Source organism: Vipera ursinii, assembly GCF_947247035.1.
Source record: "Vipera ursinii genome assembly, chromosome: 2".
In the NCBI taxonomy this organism is placed as follows: Eukaryota; Metazoa; Chordata; class Lepidosauria; order Squamata; family Viperidae; genus Vipera; species Vipera ursinii.
In genome coordinates, this window is record NC_139513.1 from 109,799,374 (window position 1) to 109,822,766 (window position 23,393).

Here is a 23,393-nt window from a genome sequence, read left to right on the forward strand (position 1 = left end):
TAAAGAAGAGACTGGACAGTCACTTGTATGAAATGGTGTAGGATCTCCTTCAGCAGGGGGTTGGGCTAAAAGACCTCCAAGATCTCTTCCAGCTCTATTCTGATTCTGATTCTAATCTTGTCTCTGAGCTCCTCAGACGGTTCCTTTGACCTCGTGGCTTTTGCTCTGCCACAGGATGCATTGCCAGCTGTGAGGACTTCTATAGAGAGGTGTGTGACTTTCCAAATAATGTCCAATCAATTTAATTTACGACAGGTTGACTCCAGTCAAGGTGTAGAAACATGTCAGAAATGGGAGGCTCCTGAGCTAAATTTCAAGTGTTGTTGCAAAGGGTCCGAATACTTATGCCAATGTGATATTTCAGTTTATTTCTTTTTAATAAATTCGCAAACATTTCTAAAATTTCTGTTTTCACTTTGTCATTATGGGGTACTGAGTGTAGATTAATGAGGGGAAAAATGAATTTCAACAACTGTAGAATCAGGCTGTAGTATCACAACATTGACAAAAGTGAAGGAGGTCTGAATTCTTTCTGAATGCACTGTACCCATGAGCTTTCATCTAGGACCCAGCTAAGGATCCCATCTGCTTTGGAAATCGTTTTTTTTTTTAAAGGGGGCAGGGCTGACTTAGTGGGAGGTATCTTTTTAATTGGGAATTTGGTAGAGAAAAGGAAGGTGCATATGTGAGAGTGAGACTCAGACTTCTTAATGTGTAAAAGAGCTTCAGGACAGAGGAGAATTTAGTGAAGATAGCAGCATTGGGGGGGTGGGGGAAGGCATCAAAAGGAGCAGCACATTTCCTTCTCTAAAGCACAAAAGTAGCCCAACAAGAACTGAGGGCCACTCCACCCCAGACCAAAATTGCTGAAGGAGTGAAGAAAGGTGAGGACTGTGAGGACATGGGCCACAAGAGTTGTAAAGCAACACCTGAGTAAGTGGCTTCCTCAAAACAACAGCAATAGGATGAGGAAGAGCAAGCCTGGAAGCGATGATGGAGAATCCTGTGTGCATGGATAAAATAGGAACCATGGAACAGAAGGAAGCAAGATGGCAAAGTATAGTACAGAAAATCTCAGGAAGTGTAAACTGAGGACGAAGAAAAGGGTTGGAGCAGATGGAAGCTCTCTTCCCTTTTACATATCCAGTCAAAAGCTGCAGTAGTGGCCAAGTGACCAGATAATAACCCAAAAGGCTTTGGAGAGCAAACCAAGAGGTATCCCAGGAAGCTTCATGAACACTGACAATTGGCCTTGAAGTGTTGGCTTTATCAAAATTTTCAGTAACCTAAGACAACAGATAAACACTGTCTGGGCTGAGATTTGTTTCCAGAGGAAAACACTGCATCTTGCATGTTTTAGAAACACCTGGCTGTTGGCTTCTATTTAGTTAATGGAAATGATTTTATTTATTAATATAAAATACTTTTGAGTGAAAGACGGTACATGGAAAAATGGTCACCCAATTACTAAGCAAGGTAATTCCCTTTGCCATAGAGAAGCAGGATGGTTATTTAGCGTTTTTAGCGGAAATGATTTTATTAATATTCAGGGGACATTTATAGTTGGCTGCTAGAAATGTGATTATTGCAATCACTGGCTTAAATGCAACTAACAAGGAAATGTTAACGTGTTTAGACCATGGGCTGATGGCCACATTTGGAGTTCTGAGTTTATACTGTGTTTTCACAAAATGCCCATCATTATGTTGCCTTGCCTATTCATACACGGTTGCTGTGTTGAAAATGGCATTTATAGCAGTCATTTACCAGAAAGCAAACTGATGAGATTACTTTCTCTATTATTGTCATGTCCTTTTGGATGCTTCATATGTCCCAACTTGCCCTTTTTTCTGGATTTATGAACAAACTTCCAAATAAACTGCAGGCTTATATCTTTACTTTGTTATAATACATGTGGAGCGTAAACAAAGTCTACAGCCATTTTTGTAAAGGAATACACTTCACAGCAGGTATCTAATTTTGTGCTATGCCAGTTTCCTGAAGATTATTAACTGTCAGCTATGAGATCTGAATATGCCCTCCCTTCATCTCAGTATAGCTTTTTGTTTCTTTTCTTTTTTCTACCCTATAATGCCAGTTTTGTTTGGAAGCCTTACAGATTCTGTAAATAGAAAAATAGAAAAAAAATAACATTTATCAGTTTTTTTGTATTAAAATAGTAAGAATGATAAAACGAAAAGAAGAAAGTTGGGTTAGGGCTTATGAGAAGTGACTTGACATGTATAACTTGTTGAAACAGCTTTTTGAAATCTGCAGCAAGCGTAGATAAGCTGCCTCCTTCCTATCAGATTATATTTGCTCATGGTTGAAGATATAATGACCACACAACAAGCTTGTATTTAGTCTTGGTCTTGAGAATTACTGAATACTGTAGTGTTTCCATAGGCTGTTTCTTTTATATTTGTATAGAGGAGCCTCAAATTCCAGAAGCATTACATGGTAAGTTTAATGAATTAATGTCTGATTTCCCTGCAGCTCATGTGACAAGGAACTTTTTAAGCTGCTTCCCATTGATCCCTGCTTTCCAACTCTTTTGTGTCTTCCAGCTTGCAGAAAAGGATGAAGAGCTTGGTTTCTACAGTAACTACAGCCTGCAGGCGTTTTTTTTTTTACAGTATTCTTTTTAGAGTGCAGAGATGCAGTGTATTTTGTTTCTTTAGAAACTTTTTTTCTGTTTGACTGGTGCTTTAAATTTTATATGGTTTAAAGCCGCAAAGGATGGGGAAATTTATACATGTGAGCAAAGTACATTTAATCCAGATGGTAGCTTTTTTTTTAAAGTGTTTAATGGTCACAGGGAAAAAATGCAAAGAAAATTACGATCCAAATGTATACATTCTCAAAGAAATAATAGTGTAAAAAGAGCATCAAAAATGAAAAAAGATAAGAAAAGGAAATGGAGTCAAAATATATTGTTAAAGCAATTAACAGTAAAGAATGCTATATATACCTGTATAATGTGTAATTCAAGTATACAGGTAGTCCTTAACTTAAGACAATTCATTTAGTGACCGTTCAAAGTTACAGAGGCATTGAAAAAAGTGACTTATGACCAGTTTTCACTCTCATGACTGTTGTGACATCCCTATGATCATGTTATGAAAATTTAGACATTTGGCAATTGACTCATATTTATGATGGTTGCAGTGTCCCAGGATCACGTGATTCTCTTTTGTGACCTTCTGACAAGCAAAGTCAATGGGGATGCCAGATTCACTTAATAGTTTAACAATTACGGTGATTGTCTTAACAACTGTGGCAAGAAAGTTGTAAAATGGGGCAAACTCGCTTAACAAATGTTTCACTTAGCAACAGAAAGTTTGGGCTCAATTGTCATAAGTCGAGGACTCCCTGTATATATTGCATTGGCATCTTCGGGAATCAGTCAACTAAAGTGAATGAGAATGGGCAAATTTAATTCAGATGACCATTATAATTACTACTGTGAGCAAGAATTCCTTAGAAGAAATGACGTAGCCCTCAGTCAGTAAAAGAGTGGGAAAATCAGTACTGGATACAGTCTAAAAAAACAACAGAATGATCCCCGTTCAAATCCAAGGAATGATCCCCGTTCAAATTCAGCATTGTAGTAATCCAAGTCTGTGCCCCAACCACTGATGCAGAAGAGGCTGAAGTTGATTGGTTCTGTGAAGACCTATAACACTTTCTAGAACTAATATCAAAAGAAGATGTCCTTTCATCATAGGGGATTAGAATGCTAAAATAGGAAGTCAAAGAGTAACTAGAATAACAGGCATGTTTGGCCTTGGAATACAGATTGAAGCAGGACAAAGGCTAACAGAGTTTGTCAAAAGAACATGCTGTTCATAGCAAACACTTTTATTCAACAACTCAAAAGACGACTATGCGCATGGACTTCACCAGATGGTTAATACTGAAATCAGATTGATTATGTGCCTTGCACCCAAAGGTAGAGAAGCTCTATGCAATCAGTAAAAAAAATCAGAGCTCACTGGCTCAAATCAAGAGCTTCTTATTGCAAAATTCAGGCTTAAATTGAAGAAAGTAGGGAAAAATTAGATATGTGCTAAATGATATCCCTTATGAATATACAGTGGAGATGATGAATAGATTTAAGGAACAGGATCTGGTAGACTGAGTTCCTGAAAAACTATGGACGGTCATGGAGGTTCGTAACATTGTACAGGAGGCAGCAAGTAAAACCATCCAAAAGAAAAAGAAATGCAAGAAAGTGAAGTGGATGTCTTATGAGGCTTTACAAATAGCTGAAGAAGAAATAAAGTGAAAGGCAAGGAAGAAAGGGAAAGATATACCCAACGGAATGCAGATTTCCAGAGAATAGCAAGGAGAGATAAGAAGGTCGTCTTAAATGAACAGTGGAGAGAAAGGAGAACAATAGAATGGGAAAGACTAGAAATCTTTTCAAGAAAATTGGAGATTATCAAGGAAACTTTTCATCTAAAAGTGGGTATGATAAAGGACAAAAATGGTAGGGATCTAATAGCAGAAAAGATTAAGGTGAGGTAGCAAGAATACACAAGAACTATACAAGGGAGATCTTAATGTCCCTGATAACCATGATGATGTGATCGCTGACCTTGAACCAAGCAACCTGGAAATAAAGAGCCTCTTGACGAAGGTGAAAGAGGAGATTGCAAAAGATGACTTGAAACTCAAGATTAAAAACTAAGATCATGGCTTCTGGCCCCATAATTTCTTGGCAAATGGAGAAAAAATGGAAGCAGTGACAGATTTTATTTTCTTAGGCTTCAAGATCACTGTAAACAGTGAATGAAGCCATGAAATTAAAAGATGCTTGCTGCTTGAGATGAAAGCTGTGGGAAACCTAGATAGCTTGCTGAAAAGCAGACACATTTCCAGCAAAGATCTCTATAGTCAAAGCTATGGTTTTCCAAGTAATGTATGGTTGTGAGAGCTGAACCATAAAGAAGGCTGAGCACTGAAGAATTGATGCTTTCAAATTGCAATGCTGGAAGAGTCCCTTGGACTGCAAGGAGATCAAATCAGTCAATTCTTTTTTTTTTAAGAATTTTTTTATTTTACTCAGAACAAAGTTAAAATACAAAATACAACACTAAATAAAAAACCAGTCAATTCTAAATCAACACTGACTGTTCTTTGGAAGGACAGATATTGAAACTGAAGCTCAAATACTTTGGCCACCTAATGAGAAGACTCATTGGAAAAGGCAAAAGGAGAAGGGGATGTCAGAGGATGATATGGTTAGATAGAGTCACCGACACAATGAACTTGAATTTTGGAAAACTATGGCAGACAGTTGAAGACAGGGGAGGCTGTTTTCATAAGGATTCCACACAGATATTAAAAAGTAAGGGTTAAAATGGACATATTTGTCTAGTTCAGACATGTCAAACACAAGGCCCGGGGGCCAGATCTGTCCCGCAAAGTGGTTTCATGCGGCCCGCGAAGCCATCCTGGAAACAGTGAGGGAACGGCCCCCACTGCCTTGGCCCTGGCCCAGAGACCCTCCTTCTACCAGAGACCCTCAGATCTGTCACACTCCTGCCCAGGCCCCTATAGGCACCCTTGATGTGAACGATGTAGAGCTGGCCACGCCCACCCAGTAGGCCACGCCCACTCAGGCCATACCTACCCGGCCCCCTGAGGGCAACTGCAATGCTGATGCGGCCCTCAATGAATTTGAGTTTGACACCCCTAGTTCCTCTAAGTCGGGTGTCAAACTCTCAACATTGTATCACAACTTTTCCCATTGACGGCAATGGGGCGGGTGCGGTTTTGGCGTGGGCTGGCAGTTTTACATCCCTGCTCTAAATAGTGGAAAAGAAGCAAAGAATATACCGTTAGCCTTTATTTTAAATGTGAGTGATAGATAATATAATTATACATTTTATGAATTCCATAGGAAATCCGAACCCATTTAGTACGATAAACATGTATTGATTATATATTTTGTAAAAGCTCTCAGCATCTAATAAAATTACAAGTTGGTTTTTGTTTTTATTCAAATTAATTAAAGTTACAACTAATCTAGAACAGAATGGAATGGAATAGAGCTGGAAGGGACCTTGGACGTCTTCTAGTCCAGCCCCCTACTCAAGCAGGAGAACCTATACCATTTCAGACAAATCTAATGTCTGCTAATTGCCTAGTTTTTATACACACTGATCATTCTTAACAAACAATATTTACTAACACTGCTGTTATGATCTTTGTATCAACATTCATTAATGAGATTGGGTGATAATTAGAATCCATGTTTTACTTGCTATTAGTATAACAATAATATAAGCCTGACTGAATGCTGCAGATGCAATTCCCTTATCAGATATCACGTACAATTGACAAAATTTTGGCACTAAAAGGTCTGTAAAAATTTTATACTACTTTTAGGGTATGTATCCATTCTTTGTGTTTTACCACTGGCCTGTTTTAAAATTATTTGTTTAATCTCTGTCTCAGATAATGGGGCAAATAAAAGTTGTTTTTGTGTGTCATCCAAATGCAGTAGATTTTATTTTGAAACAAATCTATTTTCATTCAATACAGAACTAATTGCTCTTTTCCAAGTTCAGGATCCAATATTTTATTAAAATCTCCTATTACCAGTTTATCATTAAATTCACTCATTCAAATATTGAAAACATTCATAAAACATAATAGACCACGATATGAGGCCTATAAATATTAACCCCAATTATTGGAATCCACGCTGTTATATCAACATGAACATCTTTTTGAATTAAAATGGCCACACTTTTAGTTTTTCTCAAAGTATTTTTTTTAATCCCATTTATATCCCGCCCTTCTCCAAAGACTCAGGGCGGCTTACAATCTAAGAAGCACAAATCAATGTGCTTTAGCAATAGCCTTCATTCTATGTCTATGCCTGCTTATTAGGGCTTTCGCCCCCCCAGCGGCATTATTACAAAGTCAGCTTATTGCCCCCAACAATCTGGGTCCTCATTTTACCTACCTCCGAATGATGAAAGGCTGAGTCAATGTTGAGCCTGGTGGGACTCGAACCTGCACTAATTGCAGGCAGCTGGTGTTACTTAAGGAGGCATTAGCCCACTGCTCCACTGTGACCAAACCTCCCCCACCCAATCCTTCGTTAAGAAAGATTTGTCTTGTTCCATTAGATGAGTTTCTTGTAGATAAGCAATGCTGCCTTTGTGGGTTAAGACATCATTTAAAAGTGCTCTTGGCCACATATTATTGTAATTAATTTTTCTTTTTTTAGAAAAAAGCTGAAATGTTTGGAAAGGAAATTAGCTTACGGATATACTGGGCCAAACTGATATGGAGGTGAAATTTTATAAATAATTATATTTCAGGCAATGCTATGTCTGTTCAGTATCACTATAATAGCTTGAATGGTATGAGAGAATTTTTTTCCTGTTTAAATAGGATTTATTTGTAAACCATTTTGGCCTAAAAAAAAGGAAGTAAGGAAATCTCCAGATATTTTAGCCTTGGTCAGTGGGGCGGGTTCCCTTAGGATTCCATCCCTTGACCTATATGTGTGTTATGTATGTGTACATTTTTGAGAGCAGGCAACATAATTTCATTTTTAATGTGTGCCCACAGTAAAAAGTGTCAAGGTTATCTATCTTATCTTTATCTTAATTTCATTTCTATAAGGAGAAATCCTTATAGATGTGTTCAGAGTGACCATATTTATTTATTTGTAAAATTTATTAGCTGCCCACCTTGCCACAAAGTAAATCTGGACGGCTTACAATATTAAAAGATAAAACTGTATAATTTATATTAATATAAACACAATACTATAAAATCAGCCTAGCTAAAAAGATGGGGGGGGAGGGAGTATGATGAGAAGGGGAGGGGGTGGGATCTTTTGTTAATCTATTCAACCACCCCTAATGTGAAACCCTTCTGTTGGAGTCCCAAGCCAAGTGGCAGAGCCAGATCTTTAAGCTGTTACTGAAGCTAAGGAGGCTGGAGCCGACCTCATTCTGGGGAGGCAAAGATGTTCTAAACTAGGGCAGGTGCAATGGCAGAGAAAGCTTTTCTCCTGGATCCCACCAGCCAGAACTTCTTGGCCCATGGGGCCCACAGCGTGTCCTCTGTCGGCATGGGTAGGGCGGGCCAATTCAAGTGCCATGAGATGGTCCTTATTGTCATATACTAGAACCATATGTCAGCATAGGACTTTTATTAATATTTACAGTGGCAAAAATAGGGCCTGCAAAACAAATTCCCTTACCGCGCTTATTTTCCCCCCAAACACAAAATCCAGATAGGCAGGAAGGGTGGATGAAGATGTATGGATGTGATCTGCAAAGATGCTCCATAGTGGCCTTGTACTATTCTGATTCACCAGATCTTTGTGAGACATTGTATAACGTTACTTTGAAAATAAGTCTGTTAAGGCAGAGGCCCCCAACCTTTTGAGCACTAAGGACCGGTGCTGTGGAGAAAGGTTTTTCCATGGACCAGAGGGGTGTGGTTTCGCGTGCTGCCTGCATCTTGCAGATGGGGCTTTGCTTGTTTGTGCGGACCAGGGTTTGGGGACCCTGTGTTAAGGCATTAGCCTCATAGTTTCTTGATTTAAGAACTTGGATCATTAAATAACCTTAATGCTGGCTTTTATACCAATTCAAAATTTATTAAATAATTATTGATTGCAATTTTGGTATAGAAAAATCAAAAGTAAAATCCACAAAAGAACAAATTTCTAAATGAATGTGATTGTATTTACCATATATTCATTATGCGGCTTTATAACAATTGTACACATTTTCTTTTTTAATATTTTATTAATATGAGTGCTGTTGTAATTATGCAAATAAAGAAAACCTTTATTTCAGTTAGTTAACACCTTTTGTTTTTACTTTTCAGGTGTACATTCAGGTTTCCCAGCACAAACATCAAGATAACATTTACAGCTTTATCCAATGAAAAGAGAGAAAAACAGGAGTCCCCACAGTCCCCAGTGAAACCTGTACAACCCCAGATTTCTCCCCTAACAATAAACATTCCAGACAACATGGCTCATTTGATTAGCCCTCTTCCTTCTCCCACAGGAACCATCAGGTATTTTTATGTTGTGTTACTGCATTTAGGTTTATCGTTGAACTACAAAAATGTCATACTAATCTGTAATTTAAATTTCTACAATCACATTTAACATCCTTGGAGCAAATTATTTTTGTTTTTGTGTACCTGTGGCCACTTAATCATGTTTATTGGCATTAGATGAAACTCCAGCAATCATTCTTGGTTAAATTAGCGATGATGCTGACAGTCTCATTAATTTCAGTGTCGGCTTGACCTATTTATGCATAAGGAATGTACATGTGTGGGACCTTATTTGAAGAGAAATAAATTTATACATATGGGGACTTAAAATAATATGTAGTTGTTATGTATTATTATTTACTTATTATGTATTCATTGGATTGTGAAGGTTGCCCAAGTCCAAAAGCAACCTATGGGTGGCTTCACCTAATTAAAAAAAACAATATATTAAAAATTTCCCTGAGGAAACAATTAAAAAAATATTTCATATGTTCCCAAACTAGAGGGACCCTAACCCACTAGATGTCATTGTTTAATTGTTAGGACCTTGAAGTAAACCATTTTATCTGATCATGGAGAATAGGCAGATACTATGAGAGACAAATGTTCTCCAAATAACTTGAGCCTAGTTTGTGCATATCTTTATAGATAGTAGTTAGCATCTTGAATTCCATCTGAAGGTTTTCTGCAGTTCACGGAGCAGAGGTGTTACATAGGCGTGGCAATAATTAATTGCCTTATGCACACAGGTATACAAACTATAGGTACTAAAACTATAGAATTAAAACAGAGAAGTATTTGTTCCTAAAATATTTGAGAAAGGTTTTAATTAAGAACAAAATGTATTTGTGCATCATTCTGTGCAAATATTTTATTTATCATTCCTAATATAACCCTTGCATTCTTTAAATGCTATTGCAGAAAATTGTCCTCTCCGTGTGGCAATATATGGCAAAGTGTGCAACTTGAAGGGGATATGCTGTACAATGGCTTGATGTTAATGTGAACCAGATCAGTATATTGTGTGATAAAAAAGTACTTAATTTAATTAAAACACAAGCCAACGTTCTGAGAGCAACTTTAGTAATTCTTGATATCAGGAAAAACATTATTTCATGTAAGATTAAAAACATCATTTTCAGTCTGAACAAAACATAAACAACATGCCCAGGAGAGGTAATTGTGACCATATTCATCTTTCTCGTGAGGGAAGTGACTAGATCTTTATATGTTAACCAGTGCTCAGATATGAGCAGTGTAAGAAAGAACTAAGAAATGTTTTTCCCCCTATGGAACACCTATGTTTATAAATTAAATTTATATATTCTGTTGTTCTGTTATTTATAGCATTCATATATAAGCATTACGTACTTAACACTTTTCTCAAGAAAAATTAAAAACCCAAATATTAACTTTTTAGTGGAATTCATAATCTTACAGGATCTTAAAATGTGTCATTCTAAAATGCAATAAGTTTTAAATATTAAGACTATTGTTATAGTGCATTATTAAAATATTTTCATTCATTTTATTAAATGTGTTTATATGAACCCCCATCTGCCAAAGTTACTGTGGGCTATGTTTTCAAACACCATTCTGAAACAGCAGGAACATTTTCTCTGTTTAAATGAACCTGAAATGCAGACAGATTTCTTCAGCTAAGTTGTCTGATAAATTTCAAAAACATTTCTGAGATGTTACAATAAAATTACTTTAGAATTTTTGATTAATAAATAGCCTACTTACGATCTTTCAGTACAGTTTCTCCTAAACAAATTGATTAAAAATGATAAAACTCTGTTGGGGAATTATAACTCTGCTAGTAATAGTAATGACCATGTGATACCTATTTTGATGTAACATTCCAGTTATGTTCTGTTTGTTCACATTATATACGAAGCAAGATTGTTTCCTCTAATTGTGGATTTGCAGTAAGCCACAGTTTAAATCTGTCGACTTGTTTCATATTACTTTTTATTATATCTTCCACTTGCTTTAAAGTGCACTTTCTGTTTCATTTCCCAGAATTTTCATTACAGGCAGCCCTTGATTAATAACCATTTGTTCAGTGACCATTCAAAATTGTAACAGAGGCTGAAGGAAAGACTTAATGAAGAGACTGTGCTTGAAGTTACATTGTTGCAGCACACAAACCCCCCACCCCCCCGCAATCATGTGATTGTGCTCTGGGCACCTGGCAGCCTATTACCACTGCTTGCCAAGTGCCCTGCAATCATGTGATCACTATTTGTAATCTTCCCTGCTGGTTTTCCCAGAAAGTAATGGGAAGGGGGCAGGGAAGATTGGAAGCTGCTGCTTCTGCCTGTTGAGAGGACTCCTGCTTGTCTCTTTGGGTTGGCCGCAAACACCCCATGTTGCAAATATCCTGTACCAAGTTCTGCTTGGTTTTGTGGATGTATGTAGCATGGGGCTTGCACAGTCAGCCATCAGAAATGAAGGAGTCCAATGCCTTGTGCTACAAACACTCCATGCCAAAATCCTGCTTCGATTTTGGGATGGATGTTTTTCAGCATCCCTCTTTGAGCGTGAAAGAGCTGCCTGCCATAGGGATTCAACCCCACGCAGAGCTATATCCAGCAGATAGATTTTTCAGTCTGTTTACTTAATGAGAGATTGCTTAATGACCACAGCCAGGAGTGCCAGGATTGTGGTTGTTGACTGAAGCAGTGACATGACATCTCACTTAACGTTTGCTTTGCATGGTGATTGAAGAATCTGGTCACAGTTGTGATCATAAATCAAAGACTATATGTATATTTGTATATTTGCATGTATGGCCTATTCATTCTAGGACTAATCTAATTTATATATCTTACTTTTAAAACTAGGGATACCATATCTAGGCTGCAAAAATCTAAATGGTCACTGAGATAGTACCAAGAGATACCATAAGTTCTAACTCATTGAAAATGGTTTCATGTATTTTTGGAATCCAGATATGATAGTCCTGCTTAAAACTTATTATTATTTAGCATGTTTATAATAATTTATTTTATTAATAACTTTAGATTTAATATCATTAAACTTTTTATAACATTTATTCTGGCATAATTATTATGATCTGATTCTTCCAAATAGTGCACTAAACTAATAGTTGTCAGAGGAAAAGTGCACACTTACCATAAGGGCAAGTTTTTTTTAATAATAAAGGCAAACAGATTTGTTCAATCTTGCCTGTCACTGAAAATCTAGAATTAAACTTGTTTTTAACCTCTCAAGGAATTCTATTTGGAATAGAGACAATATTTGCAAAGTTGTTCTTATAAATATGTATTCTGATGGTAATACAGAAGGAAAATCTGTGTCCTTTTAATTGTCATTCTCCACTAATGTGAGAATAACTCCGACAGTTGGAGAATGTTTGTTCAGGAAATTATGTTTAGCTGAAGGAAATTATTGGGTACAATGGTATATATTCTGTAATGAAATAGACAACTCTTTTCATATTGTTTTATAGTGCTGCAAATTCCTGCCCATCTAGTCCTCGTGGTGCAGGTTCTTCAGGGTACAAAATGGGTCGTGTAATATCATCTGACTTACATCTTATGGCTGACAATTCACAGTCAGAAAATGATAAGGAAGCGTCTGGTGGAGATAGCCCAAAGGTGAGATTCTTTTGATTAGAATCCATTTGTAAAATCAGTTATTATAATGGAGTTAATTGAAAATATTGCTTTAAAAAGTAAACAGAAATAATATTTATGTGTAGTTAGCAATTCAGACTGAAAACTAAAGTAGATCCTAAGCTATTCATACTGAGATTAAAGCTTACCTAAACATAGACGTGAAAGCAGGTATATTCTATTCTTTGCAGAAAGCAAAGAAAAAAGGCATTTTGTAAGCTTCTTAGTTTACCACATTCAAAATTGAGAAAAGCATATTCAAACTTAACAGTTTTTAATGATATATTTGGGAGTGTGTGCGTATTAGATTTATACATGAACTTTTCCCTAGGACCCCAGGTGAGGATTCTGAAAATATTTTTGGATTAATTGATAATCCTTGATTTATTGGACCATGCCAATCATAGTTGTAAGTTGTGACCATACAAGTTGCACCTATCTGGCTACAAGGCAGTAGTAGTGTGCTGTACAGTATGGTGTTTTTTAAATATGAGGGTTTCCCCACCCCTTTATATGCAATAAAGATGGCATATAAATTAACAAATAAGGATATAAACAAAAGTGCTGTTCTGCCAAAAAACAAAACATGTCTGGCAATCTGCTAATTTCCCCTACCTGAACAGCAGACTAGCTCGATTAGTGAATTGTAAACCCCCAAAGATAAATGGTCACAAATACAGAAAGAAAAAATCATGCGCTACATGGTGTATAGGGAAAATGCTTTTTTGTGTGCTTCTTTTAAAGATTTTGGGTTTTTTCTCTATTGATACATTCCTAGAAATGGATGGGGTTGGTGAATAGAGAGCTGTATACTCAGGAAGCAGCATGTTTGATCAAGGATAGTGAGTGCTGATTAGTTGAAGTTCTCAGGTAGGCCAAACTACTGTTCTCTAGTTGTTTTAGGATGAATTTAATCCCCACATGACAAACAATATGCTTAAGAGTTGCAGGGTGAATATACTAAGAGAAAAAAACATAGTAGCAGTAAAGCACATTAGAGGTATTTTACACTTGGAATGGATTGTGGCGGACAGAGCTCTGTATGATAAAATTGAAAATGCAAATGTGTAATAAAAATGAAAAAGTTGTTCAATGTGCATGATGGTATCTTTCAAGAAATAATGCCCTTTGTATTATATTATAAAGTTGGTGTTATATTTCTAATGTTCCTGGAGGGATAAGCTAATTTCATTCTGTTATTATTTTTAATATTTAGGATGATTCAAAGCCACCTTACTCCTATGCACAACTAATTGTACAAGCAATTACAATGGCTCCTGATAAGCAACTTACACTAAATGGAATTTATACGCACATAACTAAAAATTATCCTTACTACAGGACAGCAGACAAGGGCTGGCAGGTAAAAATTATTAATATTTTTTTTTAAATGAGCATACTACGGTGGGTTGAAGCTAGTCATCTGTAAAGTATATTGTTTGCATAGAACAGTTTGGGGAGACAATTCTGGAGAGCTGTTTCTTAAGATCACATCAGTCTAGTTATTTCAAGAATAGTCTAGTGTTTTCTGGAAATTGTCAACCAGGAGTAGCTTTATGATGTTTCAGATAAAACATGATGCTTTGTGGTCCTTACCTGTTCTTGTAGACTTTTCCTTTCCTTTAGACTTTCTTCATTAAATAGTTTACATAATCACTTTTAATACTACATTGCAAATTGTGCCATTTATATTTCTATACAATCTAGTTTTGATTATAAAATATGAAGTTGAGATCTTTACATATAGGAAGAACGTATTAAACAGTTTAACAATAGTGTGTAGAATGTCCTTATGTGAACAGGAGTGTTGTGCAATGTTCTCCTAATACTAGATTCTTAAAATTATCAAACAAAATAACATTTATTTCAGTTTCAATAACTTTATATTACTATAGATTCATCCTAATTCCTATAGCCTGTGGATGTCTGAACTTTGAAAAAAATCTATGGTCTCTTGTTTTGCTCATATTAATAATAATAATAATAATTTTATTTATATACCGCCCTTCTCCCGAACATATGTTGAGTGTATATTTTAAAGATTATTATTATTATTGTTGTTGTTGGTCATACAATCAACCTGATGTTTAGACTGGATTTGGCATTTTTATCCACCTTTTGAGTTGTTCCAAAGGATCTGGGATAGGCAGATGTTGTTTGATGGTAAAGTTATTGTTGCAGGATGTAAGCTGTTCCAAGCTGCCTTTTGCAACTGACTGATGGTGATTTAGTAATGCTGATGATGTTCAAGTGGTACACTAGATGTTTTAGGATTGTACTCAGGATGCCTTTTACTATTTTTACTAACTTTGAGGGGGTTTTGCCACAGTTGTCCTACTTCTGTTTACAGATCTTGTTGTTATTACATGTGGATAATCTACAACAGGCATGTCAAACTCCAGACGTCACATGACATTGCGCGACGTATCGCGACATTTTCCCCATTGCCGGCAATGGGGTGGGTGTGATGCACCGTGATGCATCTGGCCTGCGGGCTGGCAGTTTGACATGCCTGATCTACAGTTAAACACACAGTCTAAAACTGGTGAGAACTTAATAATTCAAGTCCTAATCAAGGACCTAAGAATAAGAAAACATCTTAAGTATATGAGCAGTTCTAAGTGGGATATTTTTTTTTGTAAAATTAGAAGCATTATTATTTACAAAATGACACCTGCATTGTGGTATGCATACTTAAATTTAGTGTGAAATAAAATCTTGAAAATTAAGAATTTAAAAAATGTGACCCTGGGAACTTTGGAGATGAAGACTTCGGAGAAATATAATTAAGAGGAAATTTTTGAATGACTGATGGAAGAGACTTGATGTGAAAACACCAAGCTTTGGAGAATTCTTATAAAAGTGTTTTCCTTAGAATATATTCCACCTTAATACTGAAATGGATGATTTCTTTGTTTTCTTTTATGACTCACAGAATTCAATACGTCACAATCTCTCTCTGAATCGTTATTTCATCAAAGTACCACGTTCCCAGGAAGAACCAGGCAAGGGTTCCTTCTGGAGGATAGATCCTGCCTCTGAAAGCAAATTAATAGAACAGGCTTTTAGGAAAAGGCGGCCAAGGGGAGTACCTTGCTTTAGAACCCCACTGGGACCTCTTTCTTCTAGGTAAGGTATTGAGGACAACAACTTAAACATAGCAGTTCAGAGGTTTTCCTTTCAGTGTACTTCAGGGTCTACTGACCGAAGGATGATCGTCGCCTGTCTAAACAACAGAGATGTTCATCAAGCAATAGTACAACTGTTGGGGCAGAAGGGAAACTATTAACATTTTCTCCTTGAGGAGGTTTGGTGGGGCTTTTATGCTTACATTTGATTGCAGTACTGAGGAAGAAATGTTCCCTGGAGTTGTTACTGGCTGTGTTCACACATAAAGATCTAGCAAATGTATTTGCATAATATACTAAGAATATTGATTTATTTATTCAATTTATATGAATAAATAACACATTGATATTAACATTGGTTAGGTTTTCTTGTGGCTTAGCCTATTGTGCAAACCTAGCCTGTCTTAATCATTATTCATTGTGCTGTGTTAAGTCAAAAAGGGGTTAATTCATGCTGTATGAACATTTCCACTGTTCTAGTCATGCTAATTTCTTTGCCAGTTGTTGTTTTTGTGGTGTAGCATGTTTCACTTCTTACCCAGAATAATGGAATGTCAGGAGTTGGTTATGGGCCTTGGAGATAATATGTGCCAACCCGCTATCCAGTGCAGGAATCATAGAAGCAATAACTGAGGATACTGGGGGTAATTCATTCAGTGTAGATATAGGGTTGCACATGTAGTGGGTTCATGACTGGAGACTTGTTTGTAATCAGCCTGCTCACAGTTTGTTGTTACCTACAAACACATATTGCAACATAATAGAATCACCTAGTCAACTTTAGCTGATTGCAGAAAGCCCTGGTTGGTACTTCAATGGGAGACTCTAAAAAGATTCCCAGGCTGTAGACTGTATTGGAAAATAGAAAATTAAATTCCCGAAAAAGGCAGTAACAAGCAACTGCTATATTGTTGCCAAGAAACACATTCGTGTTTCAAACTATATCCTTATAGTCACCAAAAGTCAGTCTTAATGAAGGAAAACTTTATGTTTACTTTTAGCAAACAAATCACTTGATATTTTCCTCATAGTCTCAGCCATTTAAAAAAAAATCTGGGAAAAATGCTTGGGCTTGAAGAAAGGAGCAGAGAGAAAAGATAGTAAGACCACAGTATTTAACCTTTTCAAGTCACATGTTGCTTTTATGCTCCAAACTATCATTCCCCACCAGCATTTTTCCTATGAAAATTTGAATGTATTCATGTTTTCCCCAAAAAGATGTGCTTAGCAACTACAAAATTGACAAGTAGTTTTATCCTATTAAGTATTTGGAATAATTTAATAATTTGTTAAATTAATAGTTTAAAGAATCAAAAAAGGCTTGAATTAGGAGTGGGTAAAAGGTGGAACTTAATAGCTTTAAGCTAAGGAGTACAAATTGAATTTCTAGTTTTCATTATAGAAATTGAACTAAATTTAAATTTAATTTCAATTTTAATTCAAAATAATTAAATTCTGTTTAAACTGCAATTTATTATTTAGGCATTGTCTGAAACATTCATCTCAGTAAACAACTCTTTGTTTAAATTAAGTCTTGTGTTTTAGAGAAGATACAACAGTAAATTGAGTGGAAAACCTAATATTAAAGTATTTCACTTTAATTATAGAACGTAGGACATGTGTTTCTATTATTAAAATTTTTCACTAATTTCTGGCCCATCTATACCAGTTTCTCATTCTGCACTTCTGAATAAACATTTTGCCTGCCTTTAAGTTAAACTACAGAGTTTCTGTAATTAAGAACATCTCCTTCTCCTTCATTGGCAAGAACTTCTACTGCTATTTAAACAGCAAAAAATCCTCCCTGTGGAAAGTGTATGAATCAGATAATTTTTTTGTGGGTTACTGCAGTAATTGTTAATTTTGCATCTAAAAGTGGCCATTTCTGTTCTTTGTTTGCAGAAGTGCCCCAGCTTCTCCTAATCATTCGGGAGTATTATCTGCTCATTCGAGTGGTGTGCAAACCCCAGAAAGCCTGTCAAGGGAAGGGTCTCCTGTCCCAATGGAGCCTGAGCCAAGCAGTATCCAGCCAAAATTAGCAGTAATACAAGAAGCACGATTTGCACAGAGTGCCCCAGGTGAAATGTTCATGCAATGCTTATGTGCTAAAATTACTTCGATACTTTTTAAAATTATTATCCAAATATAAAATACTGCTAAGCTTGTAAGCCGCCCTGAGTCTTCGGAGAAGGGCGGGATATAAATGGAATTTTAAAAAAAAGAAATTTTAAAAAGTAATAGAAAACTTGGGGGGGGGAGAAAGAAAGAAAAAATATGGTGTAAAGAGGGAAACAAAGGAACGAAAAAGGTGCCAACTTCCAACTCTCTTTAACACAGTACAACATTACAACCTCCACTTTTTACTTTTACACAACAGTATATACTAGCTATTTCTATAGCAACAAACCTATATGATTAGCAAAAACAAAATCAAACTTTCATTTTTTTTCTATTGCAAGCACAAAATCCAAAAGCAATTTCCAAATAGAAACAAAAATAAATATATTCTCTTTTGGATAAAACAAGTCAATTTAAGCATCTCTGCTTCTCCTTGCTGTGGGGAATAGCATATGCTTCTGTTTACTCAGTAATCTTTATAATTTTATATACTAAAATTACACAAAATCGTTAAGAGTACTCTGTGGATGATTTAAAATGCAAGAATTCTAGAAGTTTTACATGAAAATAAAATACATTACCTTAGTGGTCGTGATGTTATATAGCACTGGTGTCAGACTCGTGACATGACGTGTTGTGATATATCGTGACTTCTTTCCCATTGCTGGCAATGGGGTGGGCGCGTTTTTGGCGTGACGCATCTGGCCCATGGGCCAGCAGTTTGACTCCCCTGCTATATAGTTTTTAAATCTTGAATTAGGAGAGGTGAGAGCCAAATACAAGTCCAGCTTTAGTCATGAAAACCCATTGGGTGACCTTGTCACACATTTGGCTCAGTCATATTTTTGGCTCAACTTATCTCACAAAACTGCTTTTGTAGGAATAAAGTCAAGGATTTTGTCCATGTAAATCCCTTTCAGCTATTAGAGGTAAACATTGGATAAATATATGATAAATAAGACAATATATAAATGTTTCCTCAAATTATGGCTGATAAATTGATAATGAAATATGCTGTGATGAATGCTATTGCTTCCCAATTCTGAATAGCACAGTTCTTTAGCTGATCGCTTTTTCACATTGCTGGATTACAGCAAAACTTCTGGACCATGTAGACCAGGGGTCCCCAACTCCCAGGCCCCGGTCCACTATAGCCCATGGCCTATTTGGAATCAGGCCACATGAGTGGTGGGACTGGCACACATGCGCTCACAGCTCAACTAATGCAAGTGGTGGGCTGGTGCGCATGCACATTCACACAGCTCAACTTGTGCATGCTTATGCGCATTTGCTTGTGATTCACGCAAGTCGAGCTGTGCCTGCGTTCCAGCCTCCACTTGTGCCGGCCGCCCTGCTCCCCTCTCCCCTGCCAGTCCAAAAAGCCTCAAAAGTTAGAGACTGCTGATGTAGACTAAGAAGCTCTTCCATAGTCATACTATTGATGCATGAGCAGTATATCAAAATAACTTAGTTATAACACACCAGATAGCTGAGTTAAAAATGTTTTATGCAACCTGTATGCCTCTTGTATTAATGAACTTCATAAATATTACAGTATTCACATAAATATATGCAATATATTTGCTTCTGAATTGTCTCCTAAAAGAAGCATTCATAGCCTTGATGCTCCTTTTTAATATATGTTTCTCAAGAGCATGCAGGAAATAAATATGTAGGGAAAATGTGCATTTTAATTCAGACTAGTTTATAAAACAGAAATAGGCTATTTTCACTCCTGCTTTAGACTGTAGTTTTTTCCTAGTTTGGGCAATCTGATCTTTTTCATTCTAGAATCCTATGGTCAACAAACCTAGGCAGTAATATAGAATAACAACTTGAAGAGTTGTAGGTGTTATAGCAAATTGAATTGTTTGGATTATATTCTGAAAATTCCAGTCACACTTTTAGCTGGAAACATTAAGGCTTAATGTTTGTTCAGTAATTAAAGTCAAATGTTACATTCAGGTTATAAGGACCATTGGTTGAGTTTACATATATTTTTAGCTGGATGATTTAAAGACCCAGTGTGAAGTTCAAAGCCAGAAATCTGGTTTTGAGGGTCAAGATCAAGTTTCAGGTAACCTCAAAAACCCACATTACCCTGGCCAATTCATGTAAACCTCAAAGGACAAAGGGTTCATTTTTCTGATAGCCTGAAGAGGGATGGGAGTCTATAAAGTGGCCCTTCGCTCTAGATCTCTATCAATCTCCCCCTTTTCTTTTTAATTTAAGAAAGCAAGTTGCATATAATAATATTTTTTTTTAAAAAAGGATGTAACACATTTCATTCTACTTTTCATTACAGGATCTCCTCTATCTAGCCAACCTGTTTTAATTACTGTACAGAGACAGCTGCCACAAACTATGAAACCTGTCACATACACTGTTGCAACACCTGTGACAACATCAACGTCTCAGCAGCCTGTAGTACAGACGGTTCATGTTGTTCATCAAATCCCAGCTGTATCTGTCACAAATGTGACTGGATTAGCACCAGCAAATACTTATACTGTAGCTGGGCAAGCAGTGGTTACACAAGCTGCAGTGGTGACCCAGCCTAAAGGAGAACCTCAAGAGAATGGAGATCACAATGAAATGAAAGGTAAAAACATTATTTCATTTGTATATGATATATTAGAGCAGGGGTCCTCAACCCTCAGGCCGTAGCCTGTGTGAAACCAGGCTGCAGGAGAAATGGGTCAAGTGCGCGGGCGTGAAGCTCCACTTATGCAAGTGAAGGACACTTGCGCTTGTGCGAGGCTCCATTTGCACAAATAGAGCTTTGCACAAGTGCAAGTGCCTGCTGCTCACACAAGTGGAGCTTCATGTGCAAGCACCCTCCACTTTTGCGCAAGCTCCATTTGTGTGAGTAAAGGGCACGTGCGCATGCCGCTCACACAAATGGAGCTGTGCGCCTGCACTGATATGCCCTCCCCCTGAGCTGATTTCAGGCTGATTTCTTTTATGATATGCTGACATTGATGTTTGTTTATTACTTTTTTACTAATTTTAAACATTTGCGTATTTTTTTTTCTAGTTAAAGTGGAACCTGTACCCGCAGTTAGCCATACAACTCTAGGAGCTGCTAGTCGCATCATTCAGACATCTCAGACTACACCGTTACAAACGGTTACTCTAGTACAACAAGCACCTCTAGGTCAACACCAGCTACCAATAAAAACTGTAACGCAAAATGGAACACACATAGTACCTATCACCACAGCAATGCAGGGTCAGGCTAACACTGGTAAGCATTTTAAATTGAGTGTTAATAGTTACAAATTACCTCTTACAAAAATAATATCCAAAATAAATTCGTCGCTATTTCTTTCTTCATATTGTTGAATGTAAACTACATGTAACTTCTATTTGGGCATTATTTGTAGTTAAATCTAAATACGTCTTGTCATAATCATTTTTGTCTATCTTGTTTTTCTTCCATATTAAATTAGCAAGTGGGGTTGCATAAGTAGTTCTGATTGGCAAAAAAATAGTCTGAGAAATTGCTTTTGAAATTGAAGTAATACATGTAATGAAAATGTGAAAAAATACAACTACTTAAGATTATATCTTTAGGGATATTTATAATATTCTTTTGAAATCTGTTAACAAACCTTATTGCATTCTTTGACCAAGTGACAAAACTAGTGGACCAGAGGAATGCTGTAGATATAATTTACTTGGACTTCAGTAAGGCATTTGATAAAGTAGATCACAACCTACTACTTGATAAGATAGAAAAATGTGGGTTAGATAGCATCACCACCAGATGGATTCGTAGCTGGCTGACAGGCCGTACTCAGCGTGTGGTCCTCAATGGAACTGCATCTACATGGAAGGAAGTGTGTAGTGGGGTGCCCCAGGGCTCTGTTCTGGGCCCAGTGCATCTTCATCAACAATTTGGATGAGGGGATAGATGGGGAACTTATCAAATTTGCAGACGACACCAAGCTGGCAGGAATAGCCAATACTCCAGAAGATAGGCTTAAGATACAGGAGGATCTGGACAGACTCAAACACTGGGCACTATCTAACAAAATGAAATTCAATGGTGAAAAAGTAAGGTTCTACATTTAGGCAGGAAAAATCAAATGCACAGGTATAGTATAGGTCAGGGGTGTCAAACACAATTTCATTGAGGGCCGCATCAGCATTGCGGTTGCCCTCAGGGGGCCGGGTGGGTATGGCCAGGGTGGGCGTGGCCTACTGGGTGGGCGTGGCTAGAGTGTGTATGGCCTACTGGGTGGGCGTGGCCAGCTCTACATCGTTGGCATCAAGGGTGCCTATGGGGGCCTGGGCAGGAGTGGGACAGATCTGAGGGTCTCTGGCAGAAGGAGGGTCTCTGGGCCAGGGCCAAGGCAGTGGGGGCCATTCCCTCACTGTTTCCAGGATGGCTTTGCGGGCCGCATGAAACCACTTCGCGGGCCGGATCTGGCCCCCGGGCCTTGTGTTTGACATGTCTGGTATAGGTGTTACCTTGCTCAATAGTAGTAACTGAGAGAGATCGCGGAGTCCTAGTGGACAATCACTTAAATATGAACCAGCAGTGTGCTGCAGCTGCCAAAAAAGCCAACACAATGCTAGGCTGCATTAACAGAGGGATAGAATCAAGATCACGTGAAGTACTAATACCACTTTACAATGCCTTGGTAAGGCCACACCTGGAATACTGCATCCAGTTTTGGTCACCACGATGTAAAAAAGATGTCGAGACTCTAGAAAGAGTACAGAGAAGAGCAACAAAGATGATCAGGGGACTGGAGGCTAAAACATATAGGGAACAGTTGCTGGAATTGGGTATGTGTAGTTTAATGAAGAGAAGGGTGAGGGGTGACATGAAAGCAGTGTTCCAATATCTCAGGGGCTGCCACAAAGAAGAGGGAGCCAAGCTATTTTCCAAAGCACCTGAAAGCAGGACAAGAAGCAATGGATAGAAACTAGTCAAGGAGAGAAGCAACCTAGAACTAAGGAGAAACTTCCTGACAGTTAGAACAACTAACCAGTGGAACAACCTGCCTCCAGAAGCTGTGAATGCTCCAACACTGGAGGTTTTTAAGAAGAGATTGGACAGCCATTTGTCTGAAATGTTATAGGGTTTCCTGCCTGAGCAGGGGGTTGGACTAGATGACCTCCAAGGTCCCTTCCAACAACAACTTCTTCTTCTTCTTCTTCTTCTTCTTCTTCTTCTTCTTCTTCTTCTTCTTCTTCTTCTTCTTCTTCTTCTTCTTCTTCTTCTTCTTCTTATTATTATTATTATTATTATTATTATTATTATTATATGAAATACTGTATTATCGTTTAATCTTAACGTGAACAGGTCTTCAACTTATATAGTGTCCTACAATGTCATGAGATGTTGAAGAACTTTTTTGCTTAGATTAAGTGAAATGTACATGCTTAAAGTTAACAAAGTCTAATATAAGCTACTGGCTTGTTTCCAATAATTTAACATTTA

The 23,393-nt window shown here is 37.2% G+C and overlaps 1 protein-coding gene across 2 annotated transcripts in view; it reads left to right on the top strand.

Annotated features, from left to right (window-relative positions):
- Window positions 1-23,393, top strand: part of FOXK2 (forkhead box K2) — a 60,932-nt gene that overhangs the window by 25,388 nt on the left and 12,151 nt on the right. Inside the window, exons 3-10 of one of the 2 annotated variants that reach the window (XM_083353909.1) lie at window positions 7,247-7,311; window positions 8,869-9,063; window positions 12,527-12,674; window positions 13,909-14,055; window positions 15,628-15,821; window positions 17,723-17,898; window positions 20,244-20,540; window positions 20,976-21,185. In XM_083353909.1, coding sequence (XP_083210035.1) covers window positions 7,259-7,311; window positions 8,869-9,063; window positions 12,527-12,674; window positions 13,909-14,055; window positions 15,628-15,821; window positions 17,723-17,898; window positions 20,244-20,540; window positions 20,976-21,185 — 1,420 coding nt within the window. In that variant the 5' untranslated portion in view covers window positions 7,247-7,258. The remainder of the gene's footprint in view (window positions 1-7,246; window positions 7,312-8,868; window positions 9,064-12,526; window positions 12,675-13,908; window positions 14,056-15,627; window positions 15,822-17,722; window positions 17,899-20,243; window positions 20,541-20,975; window positions 21,186-23,393) is intronic. The other variant, XM_083353908.1, reaches the window with a different exon arrangement.